Consider the following 27,931-nt stretch of genomic DNA (forward strand, 5'->3'; position numbering starts at 1 on the left):
ACTGGGAACTGCAAGATAGCTCCCGCTGTAAAACCTTATTGAATACCAATAATGAGAAAGGCTCTAGGTCAATCACTTAAGAGACTGAAATACAACTACTATTTTTAAAAATACAAATATATAACATTACATAAAGAGAGGCTTCAACTTGTACCCCATTTGCTCATAGCACCTAATAAGGAGGCCGTTCCTGAAAGAGTAAACTACTTACCCTGATGTCAGGTTCCACCTTTAGGCAGTATGGCTGGTTTTGGTACTGTTGTATTTCTCCTGTTATCTCAGCCACTTTCCTCCGTTTGCTAAAGTTGATAAGCTCTCTTCCATGTCTTCTCAGAAATTCAGGATTGCCTTCTTCTGTTTTCAAAATGTTTGTTAAATAAATTCCTATAATAGCAAATATACAAAAATGCACAATGTAATATTTTTCTAGTAAAAAATTAAAATTCTTTGGGATGGAATATTTCAACATACTACCAAGGGACTTTGTGTAGCTGCAAGGTAATGCTGAAGGGTATGTCTAAGTTATTTTGCCAATAAATTGCACTTTCTATGAACAACCCTTAGGCTACCAAACTCTTCTTCCAAAATTCCCCATTGACCTGTCTTCTTCTCCAGCACTATATCTGCCCTTCTCCAGATCAATATCTGTATCCTGAAAAGCCAATTTTGGATTTGTGCAGAAGAAATGGAATTCCATTCTGCTTGCTGGAAAAAAAAGAGCCATATAACAACTTAGTTTTGCCCCAAATAGTTACTGACTTTATCTAAGTTCTTTCCTACTCCTTACCAGAATTTTGTCTACGAAGTCTTTGGAATCACCCCTTAGTTCTCATGCTCCAACAGTAAAGGCTATAAACAAACCTAACTATAAATACCTTTTCTCTATCCTCATCTCCACATTTTTCCATTTCTCCCTGGTACTGATGCTTAATTTATAAGCTTTTCACCCCGTCTCAGTTTCTAGTAAGACATTAAACTAGTGTTCAAGCTATAGTGTAACAGGAGACTATGGCTTGACATGTCTTGGAAATTTTCCGTACTGACACATGACTTTAAGGGTAGAAAAAAGGGATATGCAGATATCTCCTTTATGACATAAAAAACCTACAGTATATGACACTGTGATAGTTACAGCAAATCAGCTCTTTGTCAGAACACAGAGAGTAAGGTATTATACTATGCTGGGCCAAATAAACAGAACAATCTGATGTATTTTCATTTCTACCCTCAAAGTATTTCCAGTTCAGTTACACAGCACAATTAAAATACACATATTTTTAAACAATCTAGGCAACAATTTGGTTTGACACTAAAGCTTGCAAATACCTGAAAAATAACACTAATTGTTCTCACTGAAATGTGTTCAGAATGAATTTTTGATACTGAAGTTGGATGTGCTTTTGATACTTACAGTCATTCTAGTTAACAGCAAATATAGGTAAGATATTTAAATAAAAAAATTTCCCATTTATTGATTCTACAGTTTATATTATTTATGCACCAATATTTGTGATTTTATCTTTATCACAAATAAAATCCTACTTACCAAAGAAAGGCACACATGGAGGATTAATGGACCTGAGTTTTGCCAAGTATTTCTTATGGTGATCTTCACTCAATTCATGTGCTTCTTCAAAAATCTTTTTCTGTCGGCTTGGGATTTGCTGAAGATATACAGAGAAAAGTAAGGACACATTTTGCCCACAGAAGATCGCTGACTATTACAGCTGACTGCCCAACCAAAATGTGTGAATCCATCTACAGAATTCATCCCCTTCCTCACACAATGCTTTCCATACAGAAAAATCTGTTATGTTTAAAGTGGTGATAAGATCTGCTTATATTGCTTTATAGAGAAGCAATAGAAAAGGTCACTAAAACAATGTTTTCAATCATGGTCCAGACAAAAATATGGGGATGTGATGCAGAGCTAAAATTGGATAAAAAACACAAAACAGGCTTTTTGTTGTATATAACTGGGATAAAATAAATGTTTGTGTTACTCTTTTGTTTTAATTTAGGCTTGAGATAATTTCTATGCAGATGAAAAAAGGTTTTAATTAACTTTTCTAATGTTCAGACTGAATATATATTTTAAAAAACAAGTTTCTTTAATGAAAAATATTTGCCACCTCAAGTAGAAGTAGTTTAACAATCATTTTAGATCTGCATTTCACTTACTTCAAGTTCAGACTGAATATATATTTTAAAAAACAAGTTTCTTTAATGAAAAATATTTGCCACCTCAAGTAGTAGTTTAACAATCATTTTAGATCTGCATTTCACTTACTTCAAAGGTGTGATCCAGTCTGTATATAGGTGCAGAGTTCATAGCACTGACGACTTCAAGAACGCCATTAAAATTGTTTAGTTCTTGAAAAACTTGCAAGATTTCAATAATCCGACATACTACCATTACTCTTTCTTCTAGGTTTTCTGTTTCTACAATGCATCTAGATATACAAACAGTATATTTAAATTTCTTCTCCGATTATCAGTAATGTAAAAGCATTATCACAAATTTTTTTCAAGGTAGTGTGGCCTACTTCAGTCTTTTCCAAATACCTAGTTGAATTTGAAACCCATTTCTTTTTTAATTTAAAGGAAACTATTCAAACACAACAGAAGTAATGTAGTTTTTAAGCATACAGGGATCAGAAGTACCTGGTTTCAAAAGGTTCTCCTGTATGTCAACAGTCATTGAACTGAATACATTTCTCAACTGAAAAATAAATCATCTAGAGCAGAACTCACTCAGAGTATAGTAGATGTGTTTACTCTCTCTGAATCAGGATAATGAATAATGTAATTATATTTAATGCAGTGATGGCTGAAATTATACCACTGTAAAACTGGATAAGTACCAATACATAATTTAATATTATCTGTTGCTGTTTGAATACAAACCACAAAAAATATAAGTAACAATGGCTTTTGATGTAATTATTTCCTGCTCAGAACTCGGTCTTTGCTAAGTTACATCATAGGAACCATGCAAATACCAACACTTATCAATGAATCAAATTAATCTTACTTTTCAAACCACAAGGTAAGATTAGTGGTATGTCTTATCATTTTGAGCAGGTTAGGAGAATTAATTTCTTTATCTTCTTTTGTCCATACACTTCCAACGAGCTCTGATGGCTGCACAGCTCTACCAAACAAAATCAAAATAAGGCAAGATTAACTGGTTTTTCATCAAAAAATATTTCCACTTAAATCAGTAATTTTGAATCAGACTAATAAATGAACTGATCTGCAGTGCTTCTTTTGAACAGCTTCTGTTGTTCATGGAAAGAAAAACATTTGGTTTAAAAGCCAGCTCTCTCCATAGCCACTGGTGGTATAATATACACTTGACAAATCTATATTCTAATCAAGAATCATAAATCTCAAAGGAAAAAAGCTACTACCTGTAAAGTTCTGATTCAAGTAGAGTAAGCTGTCGGGCAATTTCTATTGGATGCAAAGTGAGCAGATCAAACGTTTCAGTTTGTCCTTGCCTGCTTATATGCCACTCAATTGGAGGTGGTGAGCTTTCAAAAGTAATATTGTGACTTGGCCCAATGGCTTGTGCTTGCTTTTTCCTATGAATTATCTTCGTGATTGACTCAACCCATTTCTTCATAGCTTTACCTGAGAATGAGTACAGAAACAGGTTTACAGCACTGTAGAGCAAGTTCTAAAAATTAAGTCCTTACCTCACACACAGGACCATTGGTAAAAGAATGCAAGAATTTCCACTAGCCCAGCATTACAATTGTCCCAAATTACAACTGCTACTTGTTTAAAAAGGGAAGTGATAGTTTCAAACCTCCTTTTCTGACATGTGAAAAAATACTTGTAAGAGTTCTTACATGTACAGCATGTAAGAACTGGCTGTACAGAGAAAAATGTTGGTATCCTATTTTATCTCAATAATCTCTGAATTAAATTACAAAATGAATCTCCGTAATAAGCAAAAATGCTATGTCACACAGCAGTTCCAACTAAGACATCATAATGATTGCATTAGAGAATGAAAGCTTTACACTGTCAGTTTCAGGCTTAAGACACAGAAGGGCCTATTAGTATGAGAATAAGATATGTAAGGCTTATGGCCTATCTACACTGCCAGGTTGCCCTATGGTGAATACAGGCTACCAACTATTTATGGAGGACAGGTCTTCTACTCACCTTCACCCCTCCATGGCTGTGAGCTCTGCTCATGTTTTCCTGCTCCAAGCTTAAAGTGTTTTCCAGTTCTTGCCAGTTCAAATGTTGTCTGGTTTGCCTGCTGTGCTTTACTTTCTTCTGGCAACTCCATGTACTTTGACTGGCTACTGCGCAGAGTAGCTCTGTTATAAGGTCTGCTGCAGTTAATGTTGAGAAACAGGAGTCTCAGTAGCAGAGTGATTGTAAGACTTCCCAATGTTGCTTTTTAATTACTATTTTTCTTTTTCTGTGCTTTCCACATTTCCCCTGGATTTAATTCATATATGTGTGTGTGTGTGTGTGTGTATAAATAAAATAAAATAAAATAAAATAAAATTAAATTAAATTAAATTAAATTTTCAGGGGTGGAAGCCTTCTAGTTCAAGTGACTGATAAATGATGAAATGGTACAACAGTGGAAAAGTAGCTAGCTCAGGGAAGAGAAATAGTAATTTTAAAAAGCCAGATTTCACACCAGTGATATTCTACATGCCAGGCAAGTGATGTAACTACTATGCTATTAAGACTCCTGTTTCTTAACTGTAGCTGCAGCACAACATTTTGAGCCAAACCAGGAAAACGCAAGAAAGGAATTTTTATTTTAAGCTGGTTGTTTTTCCTTCATATACATGCATTCTGATATTCTGATTATGTATATATAAATTTAATTTTCTCTATATATATTTCATAAACCAGAGTTCAAGTGGCATCAGCATAAAAAGGGACCAGCATAAGAGTGATGTGCAAATATGCTCCTGGCGTGCTCCTACTTAAATTAAAATACAATGAATGCCTTGGATTTCTGTTGTTTTGAACAGGGAGATTCCTTTTAAAAGCACAATCCTTCTCTCTAGTCAGTCAGTCAGTCAGTCAATCAAATCCATGTCAATTTCCAGAGGGTTTTTTCTGGTCAATTCTGACTATGGATGCTTATTATACTGAATTATAAAGTGCTTTAAAGTTATTTTTTCTAATTATGACTGGACTATTACTAATTATTACCTGGAGTTAAATGTATTATTTTACATTTAAGATTCCATTGTTTAAAAGTATTTTAGGTTGATTTTCCTTAAGTAAAACTGTTTAATGGCTGACCAACAAACCAGGTATGACTTACTAAAAAGTGTGTAAGGAAATAAACGTGGAGTATTGGAAAAACGACAATGCTGTAATGCTATGTCAGACAATGAATACATGTGACATTTCACTAACTTCTTCAGAGCAGATCTGAAACTCTTGCTCTACTAAGCTAACAGCATGGCTAGTCAAATATTAGCATGCATCTCCCATAGCACTACATGGAATCCATTTCACCAGTAAGGAACAGCTATGAAAACTACACTCAAAGAAAATATAGATATTAGATATTTGTGGTCATCAAATACCTCTGACTGTGCCAATGAATTCTTCCAATCGTTGCAAAAGATCTACATCTCTCTCAAAATCATAGAAATGATGTTCCACCCAGTGTCGACATACATTTAATACTCTGCAACATAAATGATTAAATATTTGAGATCAATATTTATTCAATATATTTTAAGCAACATTTAAAAGGCTGCAATTTATTTTTGTTTACAACAAATGATACAATGCTATACTGTAGCAACTCATAGATAGAAGTAGCACATATCTTTAAGCACTTTTACTAAACTGACTGGCCATCCTTGGAAAGGATGAGAATAGTGGTCCTTCTAGTCTATGCAATCTCCTGTCAAAGTTCTAATAGCTGGACTAAGAGGCAAGTGTGTGCAGCAAGCTGATCACTGCCTAACACCAAGGCCCTCTATTGTGCACAAAAAAGGTAGATCTCCCAGAAAAATTCTATCTCTAGCGATTGTAATGAAGTATATATATTCTAATGAAATTAAATGAAACTATAACTGTAAGAAGATTCAATTTCTGGACTTTCATGAAAAGAATTCCTTCAGAACTACAAAATTATACAAATAAACTTAATGTTTATAAGAAGATTCAACAATACCAACTACATGTAAACTGAAGGTCCCACAGCAGCAAGATTACACTTTGTGAAGTCTATGAAGGATCCACTATGATAATGTCCCAAAATGATTATTTTTTTGTGATGACTCATTGCTTTAGCCCTTTTTCACAATGAATCATATACCAATTCTAACTCTTATAAAACTAAGAAATATTCTTCTCTTCATAGGAAACTCATGTAAAGTTATCTGACAGCTAGATTATTCCAAAAGATCATGGAAAGTGTATTAGTAACCCAAAGCTACAAGAAACCAGCGTGTTTGAACAGCATGCTTATGCGTGAATGTAGAGGGAGAAATGGCAACCATTTGGCTGCAGCATTTCATGCCAGATGAAGTATTGTTAACAAGAGTATGGGAGGATTATGTAAGTTTTAATTCTAAACATGCTTCAGAACTACAAAATTGGTATTGCCATTTGAATGACATTTACTAAACTGTTGAAGAAACATTAGATGAAAAAGATCATTTTTAATATTTATTGTCAGACTGGGTGATCAAATTCAAGTACTCCTGTATTTAACAGTCCAACAACAGATTCTCCAGAACAAAAACCTAATTGTTTTGTATGTGATGCTGCCAATGCATTTGTTCTAGGCTGAATTATTGTATACAAATCTTGTAAGACGTACTGACTAAATTAAATTCCTAGAGTAGAAAGCTAAATTATTAATTCTTTATGCATTCTGTCATCTAACTCCTAATCAATACAGATGTTTGGTCTTTGCTAGATACGAACTTAAAACCCATCACTGGACTCAAAGATTCTGGACAATTTCGTCTAGTCTCCAGCTATTTTGGGGAAGGTTGTTGAGAAAGTGGTTGGAGAACAGCTCCAGAGGATCCTGGAGGAAACAGATTTTTGGACCCATTTCAGTCTGGGATACAGTACAAAGACAGCATTGGTTATGCTTGTCAATGACCTTTGGTGAAGCTAGGATGGGGGTGCTGCATCCATTCATCCACTGATCTCTCAGCAGCTTTCAATACTGTCAATCATGGACCAGCTGGGAGATTGGGGCTTGGGGTCACCATGTTGTTGTGGTTCATCCTCCTTTCCTTGTGGTCTGTCCCACTCAGTACTGGTGGGGAGGGGGAGAGATTGAGCCTACAACCTCTCATTTGTGTAGAGACTCAGGGCTCAATGCTCTCGCCCCTTTTGCTTGTATGAAACTGCTGGGTGAGATCATCTGTCCATTTGGGTATTATTAGTATGCTGATGATACTCAACTGTATATCTCGGCCACAGGCCAAGTGATGCTGTTGAGGTCCTGTCCCAGTGTCTGGAGACTGTGTGGATTTAAAAGAGGAGAAACAGACTCAGGCTCAATTGTGCCAAGCCTGAGTAGCTTAGCTTATTTGGAAACCCGCCCCCCACTCCATTTCTGGGGACTTTCCATCTTTAGTCTTGGATGAAATTGCACTTCCCCACTTGAGACAGGCATGCAACCTGAGGGTTTTATTGGACTCTCAGCTCCTGCTTGAAAAGCAGATGGCAGCTGTAGCCAAGCAGGTCTTCATACAGATTCATCTAGTACACCTGTTACACCTATTCCTGGATTGGGAGGCCCTTCAGATATTCATAACCTAGTCACCTCATGAAAGGACTACTGCAATATACTCTACATGGGGATGCCCTTAAAGCCCATTTGGAAGTTACAGCTGGCCCAGAATGCAATGACATAGGCAGTGATTGGCATGTCATGCTATGCCCATGCAATGCCACTGCTTCATAAGCTGTACTGGTTATTAGTTGGCTTTCAGGTGCATTTCAAGGTACTATAATGCCTTTTATAGCATAGGACCCAGCTATTTGAGGGATAGTCTCTGTTTCTTCCCATCCAGTGGATCAGGCACAGTCAGTGTGCTTCAAGTCCCTTCAATAAAACAATGCCATCTTTGGGGACCCAGGAAGCATGTCTTTTCTATCACAGCACCTGCTCTCTAGAACAACATCCCCCCAGAAATCCAGACAGCTCTCACCCTGATACGTTCAGAAAGTCAGTGAAAACCTGGCTGTTCTCACAGGCCTTGGGGCAGAGTGGTGGTTGAGCCCCTTTAGGATGTTGTATTGTTATACAGAGTTTGCCATCTGGATGTTTAAGTCTGTTTCTTTTTTATTGTTTTTACTTTTTTTTAAAACGTAAGCTACCCAGAGTCATCTGGAGGTGGGTGGCCTCTAAATTGTAAATAAATAAATAGCATCGGGCTTCTAAAACAGAATTAGTATATTGCATCAGGCAATAAATATTGGGAAAAAGGAGAGAAGTCTTTTATGTTATTGGCTTTCAGACATAACTGAATTAAGGAATGCATTACCATACTGTCTATTCAAAATACAGATGAGAAAATGTGTAACAGCCCAAATAATTTTTAAATTTTTATTCTAAATTGCGTAATTCTAATTCTTCCATTCAAGATTATTTTTTTACAGAAAACAGTATCACTATGTTTAACACAGGATCATGTTTTTAATCTTCTTTCACCGCAATAAATTATCACCAGAATTAAATCTATAGGACTGGAGACCTGCGCTTGATGGTTTTACAGCGGAACAGTATTTTACAACAGAAACTGAGAGCCAAGATTGTTCCCCAACTTCACAGATTTAATCCAGTTTTACTGGAAATAAATGAAGCTTTTTCAAATAGACCCCTACTTTTCTTTTTAATGAAATAAATAATATGGCTACGCCTAAGCCTAGCAAATATCTTACTATGCTTTCTAATTATAAGCCTATTTCCTTAATAAATGTAAGATTTTAGCAGCTACTTGGCTCACACATCCAACTATTATGTACCAAGCTCAGGATAGACTTATACAGGACTGTCAAGCTCCTGACAATACTAGATTTTAATCAGCATTCTTGCTTTAGTTCACAAATTAGAGAAGCAATAATTGCTTCTGATATTGAGAAAGCCTTTGGTATGACTTCTTGGAAGATTTTGGGACAGGTTTTGACTTATTTTGTGTTACCCCAGAATATTAATTGGATTGGATTGGTATGATTCTCCCAGATTTAAGTGAAATGTGATTAATGGTATTAATCAATTAACCTTCATTAAAATTATGTCTAAGTACATACCAAGAATGCCCTTTTCCCCTTTCTTTTAAATTTGTGTTAAGAATCTCTTGCTTATTTAATCACAAATTCTGAAATCATTAATGGAATTATAGCAGGAAACACAGAATATAAGATTCTACTACATGCAGATGATACATTTCATAGATGGATCAGAAATTTCTATTGATGGTTGAAGATCTGGCAATTGCCACTTATACGCTTACATTAATCTCATTAATAAATAACTCTAGTGTCATGCTGAATTATTTTTCAGTCTGAAGTAAATCAGATTGCATGCTACTGGGTCACAGCAAAAATTAGGTTAAGTATTAGAGATTGGGGTTGTGTTTTGATTCCATAGTTATCTTGGCTTAAGAATTCCCAGGAAGCTTTCAGAACTGGTAAACTTGAATGTATTTCTTCCTTTTGATGCAGATTATCTTACAATTACTTTGAGTATTTGGAGAAAGACAAATGTGATAATGATCAATTTAACACCAAGGCTGATTTACTTTTTAAGAGGCCTTCCTACATTTACACCATATAATTTTAAATGAATTTATAAAATACTGTATACATTTCTCTGGCAAATACATCCTGTATGATGTTACTGTGTACATTCCATTGACGTGTTGGGAAAAGTAGATTTAATTTTCCACATCTTCAGATTTATCCTATGGCATTTATCCTAGCTCCAGTCATTAGCTGAAATAAGGAACTTCAGAATCTAGCTATATTTTTGGCCTCAACTTGAAAGTTACTAATTGGCCCCACTAAAATCCTGGCAAGTACTGGGATCCATTTGTGCAAGTTTCATTTTGATACCTACACTGAATGCCATAAAATATATATATATATATGGAAACTATTAGCTCAAAGATAAAATTTTGATTTACTTACCTATTACAAGCATATATCATGATAAATTTCAATTTAAAAATAGTAGGCAAATATACTTTTTGGGTAAACTAAGTCTGTCACAATATTATTACTTTCGATCAAGTCAGTTCTGAGGAAGCTATTTTTTAAAAATCTGGCAAAATATAAAAACAATTTACCTCAGAGTACTTCTTGGCAGTTTAATCAACTTAAGCCTCTGTTATGCAGTCTAAAATCCAGCTGTTGTTGCTGCTTTTGAAGTTCCATAATGGTTGAAGGTATGAAAGAATTAACTGTGACTCCTAAGACAGCAGCTCTTTTTTAAATAGGAAGTTGATTTGTGTAACTTCTGCAATAATGAACCTGGATGTCTTGCCCTGGTAAACCACTGGAAGGTTGTTTTAAATAACATGAAATTATTGTTCTATGATCTTAAAATAATGAGCAAAAAAAATTTGCTTTGAGTACATTGGACAATTCAGAGAACGTTTAGGAAAGGTTAGGGTTCCTATTGGAGATGCAATTCAGCAGCTGGATATTAATTCATATAGTTCTTCTATTATTGCCACAGTCTGAGCTAAAATAAACAGGACTGTTAATATAACTGTGAATCAATTACTATGTGGAAAAGATGTCTATGTTCTTTGTTCTATTCCTGGAATCTATCGAGACATCAAGCATTGTGGATTTTGGAGCCATGGGACTGACCAAAAGAATTATCCTAAAGCACTGGAAGGAGAAACTGATAATCAAATTTGCAGCAATGGGATTTTGATAATATACTGTTGGTTAATATTTGAATTAGAAAAGGGCAAAAAAGACAACTTTTGAACAATATGGCCAGATTTTTGGATTTGTTCCGTTCATAACACTTTCTGAGGCTTTTTAAAGAAGGAAATGCTAAAAAAAACTCTGGTGCATGCATGGACACATCAATAAACTTTTGGATCCTAGCCAATATTTTAAAGCTGAGAAAATTAAGATGCAATTTTATATGTTTAATATGGATACACAAAAGTATCCTCCATTTCTGGCCTTATCGGGATGGTTCATCCATTTTTTGAAGTTATTTTCTAGAAGTGATTTCAGTTGTTCGGGATGCAAGCTGGCCCGCAAATCATTCTCCACTTCAAAGTAAAATCAAAAACTTGACGAAAGCCAGTACATTTGTATGAACTCTCAAGTTACTGAGTTTGGTTTTTTTGTGGATGAAAAACGTTGCCAGCTCCTGAATTAGTATATGATTTTCATTGTCCTCTGAACCTCCCTTGAGCTGCCCAGAGTAGATGGGAGTTGGGCTGCATACTAATGTAACAAATAAATAAATTTTAATGCTTACCGTAGCTGTACAGGTTGTATATATTCTTTTCTAAATCTTTTTAGTTCTGCACTAAGAGGTTGGTCTCCATTCTCCATAGCTATACGATCTGCTTCTGTTGGTTCAGGTTCTGGAATTTCAAATCTAATATGGGATGATGAGGTGAAATTTAAATGACTAAGTATTACATTTATATGTTAATTTAGCAAGTAGAAAAAACTAATTGCAACAAGCAATACAGAGAAGCATTTAATTTTTCACCATTCAGGAAGTCACAGGGGGTCAGGAAACAGGACAACAACCCAATAGAATTATAAGCTTCTGAGAATTAGCACAGACGGAATAACCTAAGTATGTCTTTAGAGAAGGCATGGCATTTTAATATTATTTGCAAACACAAATGCTTATGGTAAATAGGTGTGATATAAATGTGTATTTTATTGATTAAATTCTATATACAAGTAGGAAATGTGAAGAATGCTAAAGATTTATTTAAAACACACGGATAAATTCAAGCGTACCAAGTCCCTTTGTGCTAAATAACCATGACTTAACATAAGGCACTAACAGGACAACTTGCAGGTCTTATATTATGATAATGTCTGACATCTTGCCAATTTTGAGGATCAAAATTGGCAAGATGTCAATTTTGCTGCTGCATGGGCTTAATTTTTCTTATTTTATTTTCTTATTTTTTATGGAATAGAACTGGAATGAAGGTGAGCTTAAGATAAATGATCCAGTAAAAACTGCTTACATGATCTCTGATTTACTTGGGTGATACAGAAATAATTCATCCTGAGGCTACATCCTCACATTAAATTGGGGAGATAACAATCTCCTTCTCAAGAATAAACATTTTAAAAAATTTCAAGAAAGGAAAAAAAGTCTAAGGCAGTATTTCAGAAAGATTTCCTTACCTTTCTATCAGGAGGCTCAATAATTCCTGAGGCTTACAAAAAGATCTGTATGTGGTAAGAAATGTTCGAACAAAATTGGGATCTAGGATAGAAAAATAATGATTTAGACAGCTTATGAACACCTGTGATGATAGTTAAAAGCATGCACTACTACAACCTAATGCAGATCGTATAATAGCAACCGTGCTTTAATGATTACTGAGGAAACAGGACAAGGATATTAATTCCTGATGGATTTTTTTTTCTTGTAAGCAGAAGGATACTCAGTTCAGGACATTCTCACTAAGGGATTGGTTAAGCCAGACTAATGACAACTAATGACATTCTCAGGAGACTGATCGCTCCTTAGATTCCCAGGGAACTCAATACAGGAGACTGAATGTAAAACAGTAAAAATAAAAAGCATGCTTAAATAGGAAAGCAAGCTTCTTGGTGCAAAAGTGGACAACCAGAAGTCCTTCTGATGTACTAAACTCTCATCAAGCCCATCTGACATGTCCAATATGAGCACTGTAAAGGAGCTCAACTGAAAGCAGTTGTCTTTAGCCTTCATCTCAAAAGTGCAGCAGTGGCAGAGAACATCTCTTCAGAGCAGACAAACTTATCCTTCTTTCAGGAAAGGTTAAACAACCTGTTTCAAGCTGGAGGAGAAAGGCTGAAGCTAAATACTTTACCCACTTCCACTACTTTTGTAATGATTAGCAACTCTTGAAAGACTGAATTTAATTTCGCCCATGGGAAATTTGAACGGTAGAAAGGTATAATATAATACACCACACTACACTACGCTACACTACAATATACAACATATCATACTATATGTGTGTGTGTGTGTATAAATAAATATAAATATAAATTCATATACATTCATATAATATAATGTAATATATAATAAATAATAATAGAATGGAAGAATGGCATGTGGGAATAACCTTGAGGGACGAGGGGAAGAGATGCTGCCTAGGGCATGATCTGATAAAAGAGGGAGGAGCCCACAGCAGCTTAACAGTCAGAGAAGGAAACTTAGGAAGGATCCGCCCTAATTGATCAGACTGTAAAAAGAGACAGCGGGAGATTTGTACTTTCAGACTTGCAAGATTTTGTTAATGTAGCCTTACAATAAAGTAGAATTAGTTCATCTGGTCATGTTTCCTGTCTGGTTACCTGGAAGGGCTGACAGAAGGCCCATGTTGACTATACTGCACAAAGAGAAACCAACTTGCAGCTGCTGCCTTTCTTTCTTTCCACAACCAGGCTGGACAGAAAATGATTTGGAAGAAGAAATAAACTGCATCTTATAGTTTATGCATATAAACCTTTTCAATTACTTGTTTACATTTCTAATCTCTTTGGGGAGCACTGAAAGCACTTTTCCTACCCAAGAAAGGAAGATGACCCAATTAAGAGAGAAACAGTGTTTGTCAATCATATCCAGCTACAAAGAGGGGATCTTCTCTGAGCTCACTGATCTATGGAAATAGGGCATATTTTGTTTCCCTAGTTCTGCACACTAATATATGAATTAATTTCACCTTACTATCCCTAACACTAGTTTGTTATTTCTGCATTATAATCAGCCAAAGTTAACTTTAACTCAGGGCAGAGGAGAAAGGGGTCATTCAAAGGCCTATTACTTCTCAACTGTTACTTCTGCACCAAAACTAAGAGAAAGATGGTCCATTCGCACACACTACAAATGACTACAGCTCATTACAATCATTTAAACATAATACTTTTTTAAAATCTTAGTTTTAAAGTGACTACATAGCAAGTGCATTTTTTCTACTAGATGCTGTTGTTACAAGACTTCAAACAGCCATTTATTTGGGTCAAAAACACACACACACAGTTAGCCAGGATGCCTGTCTGTGATAAATCTCTCTTCAACATAGGCATTTTAAAAGCTAAAAGACAATCTAAAAATAATTATTATTTCTGAATGCCTTAATGAAGGAAACTGATACTATGCTGATGCACATGCATTCAAGTTACCAAAAATAGAATATTACAAACCTATATGAGAAGAAAACTTGCAATATTTTTTTAAAACTGCAAGTATTCACTCAAGAAATAGAATGGAGCTTATATCATACATGCAGAATTTGAGGAAATGTCATACAAGTTTTTGAGTATATGTAAAGAAGCTCTAGTATTGCCTACATGGAATTAAAAGATCAGTGATTCATCCTGACCACTTTTGTCCCATTATCCATCAATTTCCATATATTAGTTATCAACAAAATCATTAGTGGAATGAAGGAAAGAATTACTTTACATCCACTTTGCAAGGAGCTAAGTTACCAGCTCTATTACCTACCAAAAGCAAAAGTCAGACCCACCAACATTCAAGAGCAGGAGAATGAAGTTCTGGAAATAAAATCCTGGCTTAATCCAAAATATACCACATATTGCCATCCTTGTATGCAACCAGACACTGTGATTAACTGCTTCCTAACTCTGGCTTCTTTGGAAGCTTCTAACTATAGTTTCAACTTGACCATAACTAACTAAATTTATGTATCATGCTAAGCCATAGTTTATTTTAATTACAGATTCCTGAACTAGCCACAGTAGCTGGATCACACATAATCTAAGCATATCTCAAACAGACCACATTACTATTTAATGCAATGTGAGTACCCAGCCTTGTTACACTGTCTGACCAAACAAGGAGTAGAACAGCAGCAAAAAAGTTAGGTGCACAAGGAGCAGCACAATTCTACAATCAAATAAACTTTTGATGGCGCTAAGCACTAGAACATGCATCTTCATAAATTTTCAGTGAAACAGACTCATGATTTCTTAGAAGTAATCCAATCGTTTATAGTATCTCAGCAGAGAGGTATACTGGACTGTAGCCAAACATCTCTTTTCAGATTCTAAGTCCAGATTTGAGTAAGCAAAAGGTAATATAATGGAACTCATAAAGCTAGGTATGTGGAAAGGTTGTTACACCAGCATTTGTGCTACTAATGGTTTGGGCCAAAACAGTGTTTGTATAATTTCTGTTTTCTGTTATGCCAAGCCAGACCAGATGGCCAATGAACAATCAAAAATACTTTTGAAAGGAAGTCCTTCTGGAGAATGCTAATTTCCGCTCCCACCCATTTATGTACAAATGCTGTTCAAGTACAATGACAAAATAAATGTTAAAAATCAAGAAGAAAATGTAGGTTGTTTTGAGAAAACTGCTTTGAAGTACTGCACACAAAGTTTCTAGATAAATAAATAAAAATAAGAGTTTATTTTTTATTAGTGCTAGACTTACTTTCTCACAATACTTCTCTCCCCCACCCCCATTTTCATTCCACGGCTGAAGATGGCATTCTGAGTGTTTCTCAGAACACTACCTATATCTCCTAGTTGATGGGAGGCAGGCAGCTGTGTGTTGGCCTGCAAGGCAGTCCCCAGATTAGAGATGAGTAGTATGAGGATAATCAGGGTAAAACTGGGCTTTGGTTGTGCTTGGGCCATAGTGGCCAAAATGTGCCCACATGACTAGCACTGTACTTATCCTTAGAAGACTACAAGAAGACATGATAGCTGTCTTTAAGTATCTGAAGGACTGTCAGAAAACAGGGCAGAGTTGTTTCAGAAGACAAGACAAGAAGTCATCAGTTAAATTACAAGGAAGCAGACATCAGTTGGACATCAGGAAAAAATTCTAAAAGGTAAGAACTGTTCCACAATGGAACAGACGGTCAGAAGAGGTTGTGACCTTTGCTGGAGGAATTTAAACAAAGCTGCAAGATCATCTTTTGGAGATGCTATAGCAGTAGATTCTTGCACTGGACAGGGGGTTGGACTAGATGATTACCAAGGTCCACTCCAACACTTACAGTATATTCTGTGACTGTATGGTGATTACCTGCTTAGGGAAAGATGTATTTGAAATATGTAAGTCTATTCATGTATGCCAACAGAAATGAAAATAAATCTAAAAACACAACTGATTTATGATGAATGACAAAGATAATTAATGAAAGATATAGGAGTGATAAGAAGTTCTGAATGTGGGGCAGATCATTTTTGACAATCGCAGGAAAATACATGTTTGAATTAAGGAGGCACCCACAGTTCACCCATACCTGCTCCAAAACACCTTGTCTCACTTTACTGTAGCTTTAGAGAAACAGAATGATAAATAGGCTTGAATTATGAAATGCTTTACATGGATGTGGAATTTAAAGTTGGTTGCTGAATGTGAGTGCTACAGAAGATAAAAGAAAAGCATACATGAGAATAAACGGAATGCTTAGGTTTACCAATGAGCAGGGAACAAGACACAGTGCATGATGTTCCCTTCACTGTTTGTTTATAGATAAATGTACAATGAATGCTTTTGGTGGTTACAGATGTGATAGTTGGGGACTTCTTTATGCAGGTGATGCTGTGCTGTTAGCTGAGATTTTTTTTTTGTAGCAAATGATAGGCTGTATGATCCACTGATGAGTATGCTTTTGAAAACTAACGTATCAAAACCCAAGGTAGTTGTGTTTGACAGGGAAAATGGAGTGAACAATTGCAAGTTATACCTAAGTGTAAAAAAGACTAGAATAAGTTGATGAATTAATGCATTTTGTTGTATTCTTTATTAAAATAAGAAAACAGCTGGAGACATTTTAAGATATGCAAATGTTGGTAAAAATGTAATGGGCAGCACGTGGTCTGCTGCAAGGAATAAATGTTTACCAAACAATATGAAAATGGTTGCATGGAAAAGCATACTTCTCCATCATATAGAAGTGAGAGTCAGGCACAAAAGTGAGTGACCAGTATGAAAAAAAGTACATTAAATGGTTTGGCATTCAGAGACAATGAATGAAGATCAAATCACGAAACAAATACACAATGGAAGAATGAACAGGTTGAGAAGAAAGGGAAGACCAAGAAAGTTGAAGTGATGGAATTGATGAAATGCCAAAAAAGAAAGAGGTGAGAAGCTTAAAGGAAGGCAATGTAAGAAGCAGCATACAGACAGATCGGAAACAAAGACAGAAAGGTATAGAGATATTTGGTGAACAATCTTGGTGTAAACAAGTTTTACCTATGTTGCCTTTTTTTTTTTAATTGCACGCTTTTAATTTCTTTGGCTTACTGTTTCTTGCTCCTTTTTTGCATGCTGCATAACGTTGTTTACCCTGAAAGGGAATAGCGGAATTTGCCTGTATTCTATTTTTTATTTGTAAACTACTTCAAGATATAGTGGTATGTGCACATTCTTGGTTGATGAGAGAATGATTGTTTAAAAACTTATTCTGGTATTTAAACAAAGAAAGACCTGCTCAGCAGTAGATGTGAGCCATAAAGACAATTTTAGTGGCAACTAGTTTAGCATTATACTCCATTCTAAAGGGCCATTTGGTCCACCATCCCTTTTGATCACCTGGCTTCTAAACACAAGAATAAACAGAGCAGCTGCCAAAGCAGTTGAAATTAGCCTGGTTGCAGAAGAGTTTTAGAAACTTCATGGAGTGTCCACATCATATACAGATCTCATGCTCCAATATCTGCACTTAGCAGGAGACTGGATTTGATAGCTTAAATGGCCCCTTCCAATTCTGGGATTCTTTTTTCTTGATGGGAAATGTTTTTAGCCTTCAATTTTCAGAATATAAATGAACATGTTAATTTGGGGGCTGTCCACTAACCTAACATGCCATCTACAGGTTGTGGAAATATTTTCGTAAGAGAGCACTGGCACTCAAATAATTCTATCAATTAATGTGGTTCTCTGCTACTGCATGCCTCCCAGTTGCTTATTCATTACGTCTCACCATATTCAGAGTATGACCATTCCAAAACACCTAACCTGTGGAAATTTTGAACAGCACTTGGGCAGAGGTGGGCAAAAGGAACACAGCAGAAGAGGCAGAGAGGGGCAACAGCATAGGGATTTATGGCTAGTGGAGAAAGTTAGGAGGTTGCAGCCAGGATTGGAAACAAGATATGGTGAGAGGACAAGACAGAAAGGTGGTGCTGGCCAAAAAGGAGAATGACAAGATAATGATACTAGAGTTTGTTCCTAGTGGGAAGGACCAAAGGCAAGAGCAGCTGAGGCAGAGAGGCACAAGTTTCTGGTGAGCAACAGAATTAGGGAAAGGAGACCTCTAGAGTCATATTTTGCCCTCTGATATGGGTGCACAGCAGCTCTGACAGCCAGTAATTGTGTTCCTGTGCTCAAATGTTTTAAAATTATCTGGCTCAAGTGACCCAGAAATACAGCTTTACTCCAATCATTTATTGCAATCTTATAGTATCACCTTTACAAAATATTAAATGTGTCTACCTAACAACATTATGAGTTGTAGTATATTATTACAAAAAATAATTTTGACTGAAATACAAGGTTCCTGTTTTGAAACTATCCTCTTGTTTAAGCTGCACTGCAGGCTGCTGTTTCTGAAGAGTATAAACATAACAGAATGAATCCTTAGTATCTGTTTATGCCTCTGAAGGTTTTACAAGCACAGCTTACAACTGAACAAAGAGTGGTAGTATTTTATTATTGCTTTATTAATATAAAGAAAAAAATTAAGTGATCCAGCATCTAATGCGTAGTACCATAGTACTCTGGTAATAAGTTCTCAAGGTTAAGAAGATGACCAACAAAGCACTACAAAACTTCTTCAAGCTGCTAGTTAAAACAGAGCTGATGTCTTTTTGTACCTGTATCCTTTGCCCCTTGCAATGCTGTTGGAATTTTTTAATTATTATTCTTTATGGGTGGGCTTATTTATTTCTGTTGAAGGGATGCTTTTTATGTTTTTGATTGCTAGCTCTTTAGAACCTTTAGGAATGAGTGGCAGACAAATCTAGCAAATAAAATAAAATAAACCAAATCAAATCCAACCATTCTGGTTCTGTCGGGATACAGAAAACAATTAAAAAATAACTAAAACATTTTAAAGACTTGAAAAGATTCCTTACCAGCATACATGTGGAATGTAAGTCTCTCAATCAGTTTGACAACAGTCCCTGCCTTAATAATTGGGATTCCAGATTTGGGCTGCATGTTTTCTTCAAAAACAATATTTTCTGTAGAATCAGGTTCTGCAAATCTATACAGCTCAGGACTTGGAAATCTCATCTGCTCCTCTTTCTCTTCTTGCAACATTGTTACATCTAACATGCGTTCCAGGGTACTTCTGTACTGCAAAGAGATCAAGGCTGCCATCCAGTTGTTCTTCTCTTCAGCCGATTTAGCAGCAAAAATAACACTGTTCTCATCTTTTAAAATGATTTCAAAAGCATGCTTGTACTCATTAGTGTTATCTTTATCGTTGATCTGTACCTTTCGCATAAGAAATTTCTCTTTCAGACGATATTCAGCATTGCTAGCACCAGGCAGTCTTGGTTGGCCATGATTTGACTTACAACAAATCATCAGACCATCAAAGAGAAATATATGTCTTTCGTGTTTGGCACCCACACGCGTGAGAGTTCCCTCCATAATAAATTCATTGCAGCATTGTCCAATGTCTTTACCCTCCCAGCCATCAATATTCTTCTGGATCTCGTTCATTTTCTTGATTGCTAGCTGCTTCCCCTTCATCTGTTGACTATAGAATCGGCATGCAGATTCACTTTGAAAGAGGAGCAAGATGATATTTATTTATACAGTAACAATCACATATTTAGCAGAAAATTAACATGTTTGTTGACAACTAATGTGGAGAAGAGTTTAATAGGATCTAGAAGATACGATAGAAAAGAAATCAGCGAGTTAGCTTCAATTATATGCAGAAGTTTCAGCTCTGAAAGCACTCTCACAGTTAAAGATGTAACTGACAAATTCACAGATTCCCAGTTAGTCACCCTTCTTGAACTGTGCAGTAGCAATTAATCCTTTATTAACAAATAAAAAAATACAAACAACTCTAAACATTCTGGCTTTCCGTTCTTATGTACTTTAATCACCGCACGCCCTAAACCATTACCGAATGATTAGTATGAAAAGTTATTAGATGCTCTAAACTAATCTGCAAGATATTTTTGTTTGGATAATAGTTAATAAAAGCTATTTTGCTTTCTGCTTACCAGTATATTCTCAAGATGCATTTACTAGAAGCATGAAGACAAACACACATGCAATGTTAAAACAATAGCTATCCAGACTTTGATGTCATTTCCTCTGAAAAATTATACTGTTGCAATCTACTTTGTTCATTGTTTACTAAGAAAGGAAACTGAGAAATCCAGACTTATAGCACAGCGCTCCAGGACTAAAAGAAGGGAGAAAACGGAAATATGTTTACCTAAGCCTTCTCTTTGCGAGACTTTTGGAGCATATCCTTTCCATACTACTCTGAAGATTAAGCAGGGCTGTAATTGCTTGCTTCAAACACTCTTTGTCCTCTTCATCTTCACTTTTCTCTTCTAATTGCTATGAACAGGAGAAGAATACTTTATATAATTATAGAACCTTACAGGTCAGGTTTTGTCTCTCAGTGGAAACAAGGGTTTCTTTCTGATGTAGTCATGCTTGCAGTAATATCACAAATAATAACACCATGAGAGGAAAGGCACAATTAATCTAAGTAAAATTTCCTGGTGATCATACGGAACATTCTTCGCACAGCACTGAGTTGGCACAGATGCTGCCTTGAGAATGGATGAAAAATGAGCACAGCTTTCACTGTACCAGCTCTTCATTGGCTCTCTGCCTCAGAACAATATCTAACCAGGCAAGACAATTTTAACAGGTCAGTTTAGGGTGGTGGGACTTACTGGAAGTGAGATGTAATATCGACCAAGGAAGAGAGTGGAAGTGGCAGTGTGATGGTTGGGAGGAAGGAGGAGACAGCAGCAGTGGAATGCTTTCAACTCATTTTGCTTTGAATCTTTGTTTAATAGTAATTTTATTAAAAATTATAATTACAACAATAAACTAATACAAACTAACAAAGAAGAATAAAAAGGTAAAGAAATAGAGTAAAGAAAAAGAAAAGAAATATATAAGAAATGACTTCCCCCTTCATCACAACAAATATAAACAATTTTAGTAACTTATCACCTTCTCTTAAAATACAACAAATGATCTCTTCCTCCCATATCCCATCTCTTAGCTATAAACAAATCCTTAAAACCTCATCATTTCAGTCCTGATCAGCAAAAGTCCATTAAGGGTTACCAGAGAACAAAGTATCTATTTTAACCTTGATCACGTAAACCAACTTTATATTCCTTCCTTTTACTTTTAGCAATCTTGACATTTAGCCCCTTCAAATAATGTCCTAGAACTTGGTTTCTTTTCATTTTTAATTTGTCCCTTCTCACAAAATTCTGCAGAGATTTAACAAGTCTCTTTTGTAAATCCAATATAGGAAAATTATCCAGGTCACTCTCTTGGTTTGTTATTTGTATATCCCTTTTAATTATTAAGATATCAGCCAGTGTCATTTGTCTGTCTAGTGCAGCATCTTTTTCCATATCATTCTTGTAGCCTGTCATTTTTAAATCCACTTCCAGATCAGTCTCAGTCTTGTCCAGTAAAACTTGTTCCTCTTCCATAACATCTTCTAAACACAGTCAATCTATAGAGGCAGATACTCCTAAAATTAACTTCTGGGTCCACTGTTCAAAAATATCCTCCAATATGTTCAATGTTAAAATATTTTGCTCCATTCTGTATTAAAGGGTAAAGGTTTCACCCTCGACGTAAAGTCCAGTCGTGTCCGACTCTAGGGGGCAGTGCTCATCTCCGTTTCTAAGCCTTAGAGCCGGCGTTGTCATAGACACTTCCGGGTCATGTGGCCAGCATGACGACAAGGAACACCGTTACCTTCCCGCCGAAGCGGTACCTATTGATCTACTCACATTTGCATGTTTTCGAACTGCTAGGTGAGCAGGAGCTGGGACGAGCAATGGGAGCTCACCCCGCCGCGCGGTTTCGAACCGCCGACCTTCCGATCGGCAGCTCAGCGATTTAACCTGCAGCGCCACCGCATCCCTATTCTGTATTAGTAAGTCAAATTTAAGTGTTCTTCTCCTTTAATTGTAATATTTAGTTCCTTCTGGTTCCCTCCAGTGTCCAACCTTCAAAGTCCCATCCTATCATATTTTTTCTAAAAGAATTCAAAACATATTCCCACAGGAAGGATTCTTATAATTAATTCCAAAATCTTATTTCAAATCCATCTGGACCTAAGTTCATTTGTAACTTTGCAAAATCAAAGTTCTAATCACCCTTTTGCTGTTTATTAAAAATGTTTTTTAAGTCCTTAAATTTGTATTTAAAAAACACGAAGTATAGTCTGTGTTATAGGTATGATATTTATTTCTGTTACATGTGGATTTCTTAAGAGTTTCAACACAGAAGAGAGAGTCAGCGTGGTGTAAAGCTGCTAGAGCATGAGCAGGGAGATCCAGCGCTGTGGGTGACTTTGGACCAGTCACCCTCTCTCAGCTTAATCTATTTCACAGAGTTGTTGTTATGGAGAAAAATAGGAAAAGGGATGCTATGCATGCTCTCAGTCTAAATAAATATTTAGCCGAACATGGGTAAGAGCTACTATTAAAGCCTTCCTCGTGGAGATTCATGTAGCAAAGAGGAAATACTTCTCTGCACTAACTGCATCTGCAGATAATTGCTCGGCAGCTGTTTTTAGGGTGACCTGCTTACTTCTGGGTAAGGACTCAGGTGTACCTGCAGGGTCGTGCTAAGGAATTTGCTGGTTTTCTAGCAGATTAAATCACTTGGATTCATTCCCAGTTGGATGCTAATGCGTGGATAATAGCCCAGTGGAGAAGCCTAGGGTAGGCTCTTGCTCAGTTATCTGGGAACACTTTGACCCTACTGCTCCTGAAGAAGCGGACAGGATCCTAGGATCTGCGGCTTGGCCACCTGCATGTTAGATCGGTGTCCCTCCCGGCTAGTAAAGCCTTTCAGGAGGTGATGTGTGGGTGGATACTTGTGGTGGTTAATGCATCTCTGGAGGAGGGGGTGGTGCCCCAGCCTTTTAAAGAAGCTGTGGTTCACCCCCTCCTTAAGAGGCCATTGCTGGATCCCACCCTGATGGCCAGTTTTCATCCTCTCTCCAACCTCCCTTTTTGGGGAAGGTTGTTGAGAAGGTGCAGCTCCAGAGGATCCTGGATGAAACGGATTATCTGGACCCCTTTCAGTCAGAATTCAGGCCTGGATATGTGATGGAAATTGCATTGCTCACACTTTCTATGATCTCTGGCAGGAGCTGGATGGGGAGGGTGCGACTACCCATGCTCTACTTGACCTCTTAGCAGCTTTCAATACCACCAACCATGGTATCCTTCTGGAGCGGCTTCAGGGGTTGTGGGTGGGGGGCACTGTGTTGTCCTGGTTTAGCTCCTTCCTTCAGGGCTGTTTCCAGTTGGTGATGATTGGGGCAAGGGGTCCCACCCTCGGCCCCTGCTTTACGGGGTGCCGCAGGGGTCAGTGCTCTCTCTGCTCCTGTTTAACATCTCATGGAGTGCTGGGTGAGATCATCTGTCACCATGAGTTGAGAGATCATGAGTATGCTGATGATACTCAGTTGTACATCTCTGCCCATGGTGAGTTAAGCGATGCTGCAACTGCCCTCTCCCAGTGCCTGGAGGCTGTTGAGGTCTGGAAGGGGAGCAACAGGTTGAAGTTGAACCCTGGCCAGACAGAACAGCTGTGGGTTCGGGGCTCTTTGGCTTCCAGAGAATTACCATCTTTGGTCTTGGATGGGACTGCACTGCCCCAGATGGACCCTGTGTAACCTGAGGGTTCTCTTGGACTCACAACTCCTGCTCAAAGAGCAAGTGGCAGTCGTGGCCAGGAAGGCCTTTGAGGAACTGTGTGTTGTGCGCCAGCTACGCCCATTCCTGGACCAACATGCCCTTCTCACAGTCACCCACACCCTAGTCACCTCCCATTTGGACTAATGTGCTCTATATGGGGCTGCCCTTGAAAAGTATTCGGAAGCTTCAGTTGGTTCAAAATGCAGCAGCCTGCATAGTTTTGCGCAAGCCTAGATTTGCACGTGTCACCTCTTTTGCGGGAGCTGCATTGGTTGCTGATTTGCTTTCAGGTCCAATTCAAGGTGCTGGTTACCACCTTTAAAAGCCTTCATGGTTTGGGGCCAGGTTATTTGCAGGACTGCCTTTCACATCTACCCAGCCCACCAGAGCAGGGAGGAAGAGTATGTTGCAGGTCCCTTCAGTTAGGGAAGTACATCTAGTGGGGCTGAGGAAAAGGGCCTTCTGCATGGTGGCTCCCTCCCTCTGGAACATCATTCCCCCCATAGATAAGATTGGCCCCCTCTTTCCCCCTTTGCCAGAAGGCCCTGAAGATGTGGTTTTGTCAGTGGGCCTGGTGACCCCAGGTCACTTCAGAGCTGATCAAGTGGTTGATTTGAATGTGTTTGCTGCCGCCGTGGGATATGTATTGTGTTTTTATGGTTTTTAATTCTGTAAGCCTCCAGGAATCACCGTGTGTGAGTTGGGTGGCCGTATAAATTTAATAAATAAATAAGAAACAAACCTGAATTTATAATCTTTAAGTTGACAAAGCAACATATAGCAATTCTAAAGTCTTTAACCAAAAATAAAAAAGTTGGAGTTTTCTTTAAATTTTAGTTAACGTGATACAAAACATTATGAGCAATAGTCATAATGACTAGAAAAGAACACTTAAATTCTTCTTCCCCATTCCCTAATCAATTTACTGTATGGGAACATACTGTATGCACAGAGATAATGGAGATTCTGTACTAGCAGTGTAGGAAACATTTCAGAATTGAAATATTTCAATCTCAAAATACATATTGAAATTCCTGAAAATGGAGAACTTCTTTAGGGAGTTTATTGAAAACTTCACAAATATTAGATAGAATTAGTTTTTCTTACCTTTAAAAGTTCGAAATAGTGAAGACAATGGTAAACAGGAACTAGAAGTAGCCTAGGTAAAACATACTGAACAGCTTCTTTAAAACCATATCCAATTGACTAGAAATTAAAAAAAAAGTATTTCAGTGTTACGAATAAGTCTTACAATATCTACAATATCCATTATATAAATGCATTACTTAACATACCTGCAAATAGAATGCTGCTCCAGGCTTTGATAACTGACTAAGAAAATGATCATGAAAGCCAGTACGTAAAATATCTTGAGTATATGATTCATAAGGATCAAATGCTAGCTCCTAAAGAAAGAATTGAAGAGTATTTCAAATGACTCACTGCTTCAAATTATCATATTAAAATATGATAAACATAAATTCAAACATTCATTGCTTTAAATTAATCGAAAAATAGCCCTGTATTAACACATATATTTAGGCAGGAAGTATTGAATGTACAGTATATGTTGTTATTTCCACTCAGAAAGTTGTTAGTGTTTTTGTCTTTCAATGTTTACAGGATTAAAATTATTTAAAGTGATTATGATCTTTTAAACTAAATAACCTGAAATTACAGTACACAGATCCAACAGTAAACATAAAGCTACCTTAAAGATTTCAGATATTGACTAGGCATTTGTCAATTCCAAGAGTGGCCAACTTAAAGAACTTGAATTTAATTTAATTTAATTTAATTTGAGGGGAAGGGTAGCAGAGCAGGATGTGGGGATTCCCTTGATTTTCCAGACTTCAAATAAGGAAAGTGTGTATAAGGAGGAAGAGAATTACTGAATCTCCAAGCTGTGACTTCTCCAAAAAAATGAATGATTACTCTTGAGTAAAGGTTGACTCCTGGTGTCCATAGGAATATGTCCATGTATTTTCCTTAGTAACAACATGGATGAGTTATGTCATTTCTGGGATTCTTTAGTTTTACTTCCCACTGTAGCTTTACAGGACTACTATTGCTTGGTGGCTTCCCATTAAAATATTAATCAGATCTGTTCCTGCTTAACTTTTTGGGCATCCACTAAGGTCTGCTAGTCCTGCTACTCTAACACATTAAAAGTCTCCATTTGATTTAACTCTGGTTATGAAGGATCTCTGAGTGCTTGTTACAATGATTTAAGAATGATATACAAATGTTTAGAAAAGTAAAATAACATTTTTCTTTGAAAAATATAACTTGTTTATATATTTATAGAATAGTCTAACCAAAGTTAATTTGGGAACGAATGGCTGAAATAGATTCAAAATTGAAGAGTATTTTATGTTTCTTGTAATTTCTCTCCTGCTTTAGAAGGTACTACAATGAGGTGGAGAATTTGAGATAACTTATGTTTTTAAAAGTTGTTAAGCGGTTCAGTACAAGTAACTTGCAATGAATTACACAGTGGTTTAAAGGAGCAGAAACTAAAAATTAGAAGAAATAAAGTGAAAAATTTCAAGGTAATAAAGAGGTCTTTTTCCTGTTGCCAGAACAATAATGGTGTACGTGCCAAGTAGATCTCTATAGGATCTGGAAATGGGTGTTAGATTGCATTGAGAAGCATACAGGTAGTCCTCGCTTAACATCCATTCATTCAGTGACTGCTCAAAGTTATAGCAGGGCTGAACAAATGGTACTTATGTCTGGTCCCCAAAGTTACAGCCGTTGCAGTGTCCCCGTTGTCAAAATTCGGGCACTTGGCAGCCTGCCTGCACTTACAACTGCAGGGGCGTTTCAACACCCCCATCCACCTATCTGCAGGGGCATTTCAACTCCCCCCATCTCTGCCCTTTTGGCTGCCCTGCACTGCAGCACTCCTCGGCAGCAGTGGGGCTGAAGTAGAGGCCTGGGGGTGGGAGAAACTGCTGAAGTCCCTGGGCCTCTACTTCAGCCCCACCACTGCCACCACCAGGAGTGCTGCCTCAAGCCCTGTGTTGGGGCCAGCCACCCCAGTGCCACAGAGCAAAGTCCCGGACACTCCCACCGTCCTGCGCTCCACGTGCAATTTGAAGAACAGCAGGCGCGTCCTTCTCGCAATGCTTTAGAAGGCATCAGAAGCCTTCTGAAGGCTTAATGAAGCACTGTGGGAATGGTGCAAGTGGACTCAGGAAGAATACCTGGTGTGGCCAGCAGCTGCGTCACACAGGGTCAGGTCAGGCACATCTTGTCAGCAGTGGGAGGAAGACAGCGAAGGTCAGCTGGGCACAGCAGGGCCTGTGGAGCGCAGGGCAGCCGGGGCAACTGGGGTTTTGCACTGTGGTGCTGGGGTGGCTGGCCGCACCACGGGGCTTGAGGCGGCACTCCTTGGCAGTGGTGGCAGTGCTTAGGCTGAAGTAGTGCGGTGGCGGCTGGCTGAGACTGCTGAAGTTCCTGGGCCTCTACTTCAGGCCCAGCACTGTCGCCAAGGAGTCTGCTGTGCAGGGAGGCCAAAAGGGCAGAGATGGAGGGGAGATAGGCAGGTTGGGGGAGCTGAAGAGGAGGCAGAAGAGGCAGTCCTTTAACTTACGGACACTCAGGGCTGGGAGGGACCAAGCCAGGAATGGCTCAGATCAGGGTGGTTCCTTGCCTAACGACCAAAGGGATTCGGTTAATGACAGCAATGGGGACTGCAGGGATTGCCATTGCTAAGTGATGTGGTCACATGATGTTGCACTTTACAACCGCATCGCTTAGTGATGGAAATTTCAGTCCCAATTACTGTCGTAACTCAAGGACTACC

At 37.6% G+C, this 27,931-nt stretch overlaps 1 protein-coding gene across 1 annotated transcript in view; it reads right to left on the reverse strand.

The window, feature by feature from the left end:
- The window catches only part of SOS1 (SOS Ras/Rac guanine nucleotide exchange factor 1), a 54,097-nt gene that overhangs the window by 12,369 nt on the left and 13,797 nt on the right, over positions 1-27,931 (reverse strand). The window contains exons 7-18 of the mRNA XM_063301995.1: positions 25,416-25,526; positions 25,228-25,326; positions 20,637-20,764; positions 19,309-19,964; positions 12,379-12,460; positions 11,480-11,602; positions 5,580-5,683; positions 3,414-3,636; positions 3,035-3,154; positions 2,291-2,453; positions 1,547-1,664; positions 212-384 (exon numbers count right to left, since the gene is read on the reverse strand). Coding sequence (XP_063158065.1) covers positions 212-384; positions 1,547-1,664; positions 2,291-2,453; positions 3,035-3,154; positions 3,414-3,636; positions 5,580-5,683; positions 11,480-11,602; positions 12,379-12,460; positions 19,309-19,964; positions 20,637-20,764; positions 25,228-25,326; positions 25,416-25,526 — 2,100 coding nt within the window. The remainder of the gene's footprint in view (positions 1-211; positions 385-1,546; positions 1,665-2,290; positions 2,454-3,034; positions 3,155-3,413; positions 3,637-5,579; positions 5,684-11,479; positions 11,603-12,378; positions 12,461-19,308; positions 19,965-20,636; positions 20,765-25,227; positions 25,327-25,415; positions 25,527-27,931) is intronic.

Source organism: Candoia aspera, chromosome 1 (genome assembly GCF_035149785.1).
Source record: "Candoia aspera isolate rCanAsp1 chromosome 1, rCanAsp1.hap2, whole genome shotgun sequence".
Lineage (NCBI taxonomy): Eukaryota > Metazoa > Chordata > Lepidosauria > Squamata > Boidae > Candoia > Candoia aspera.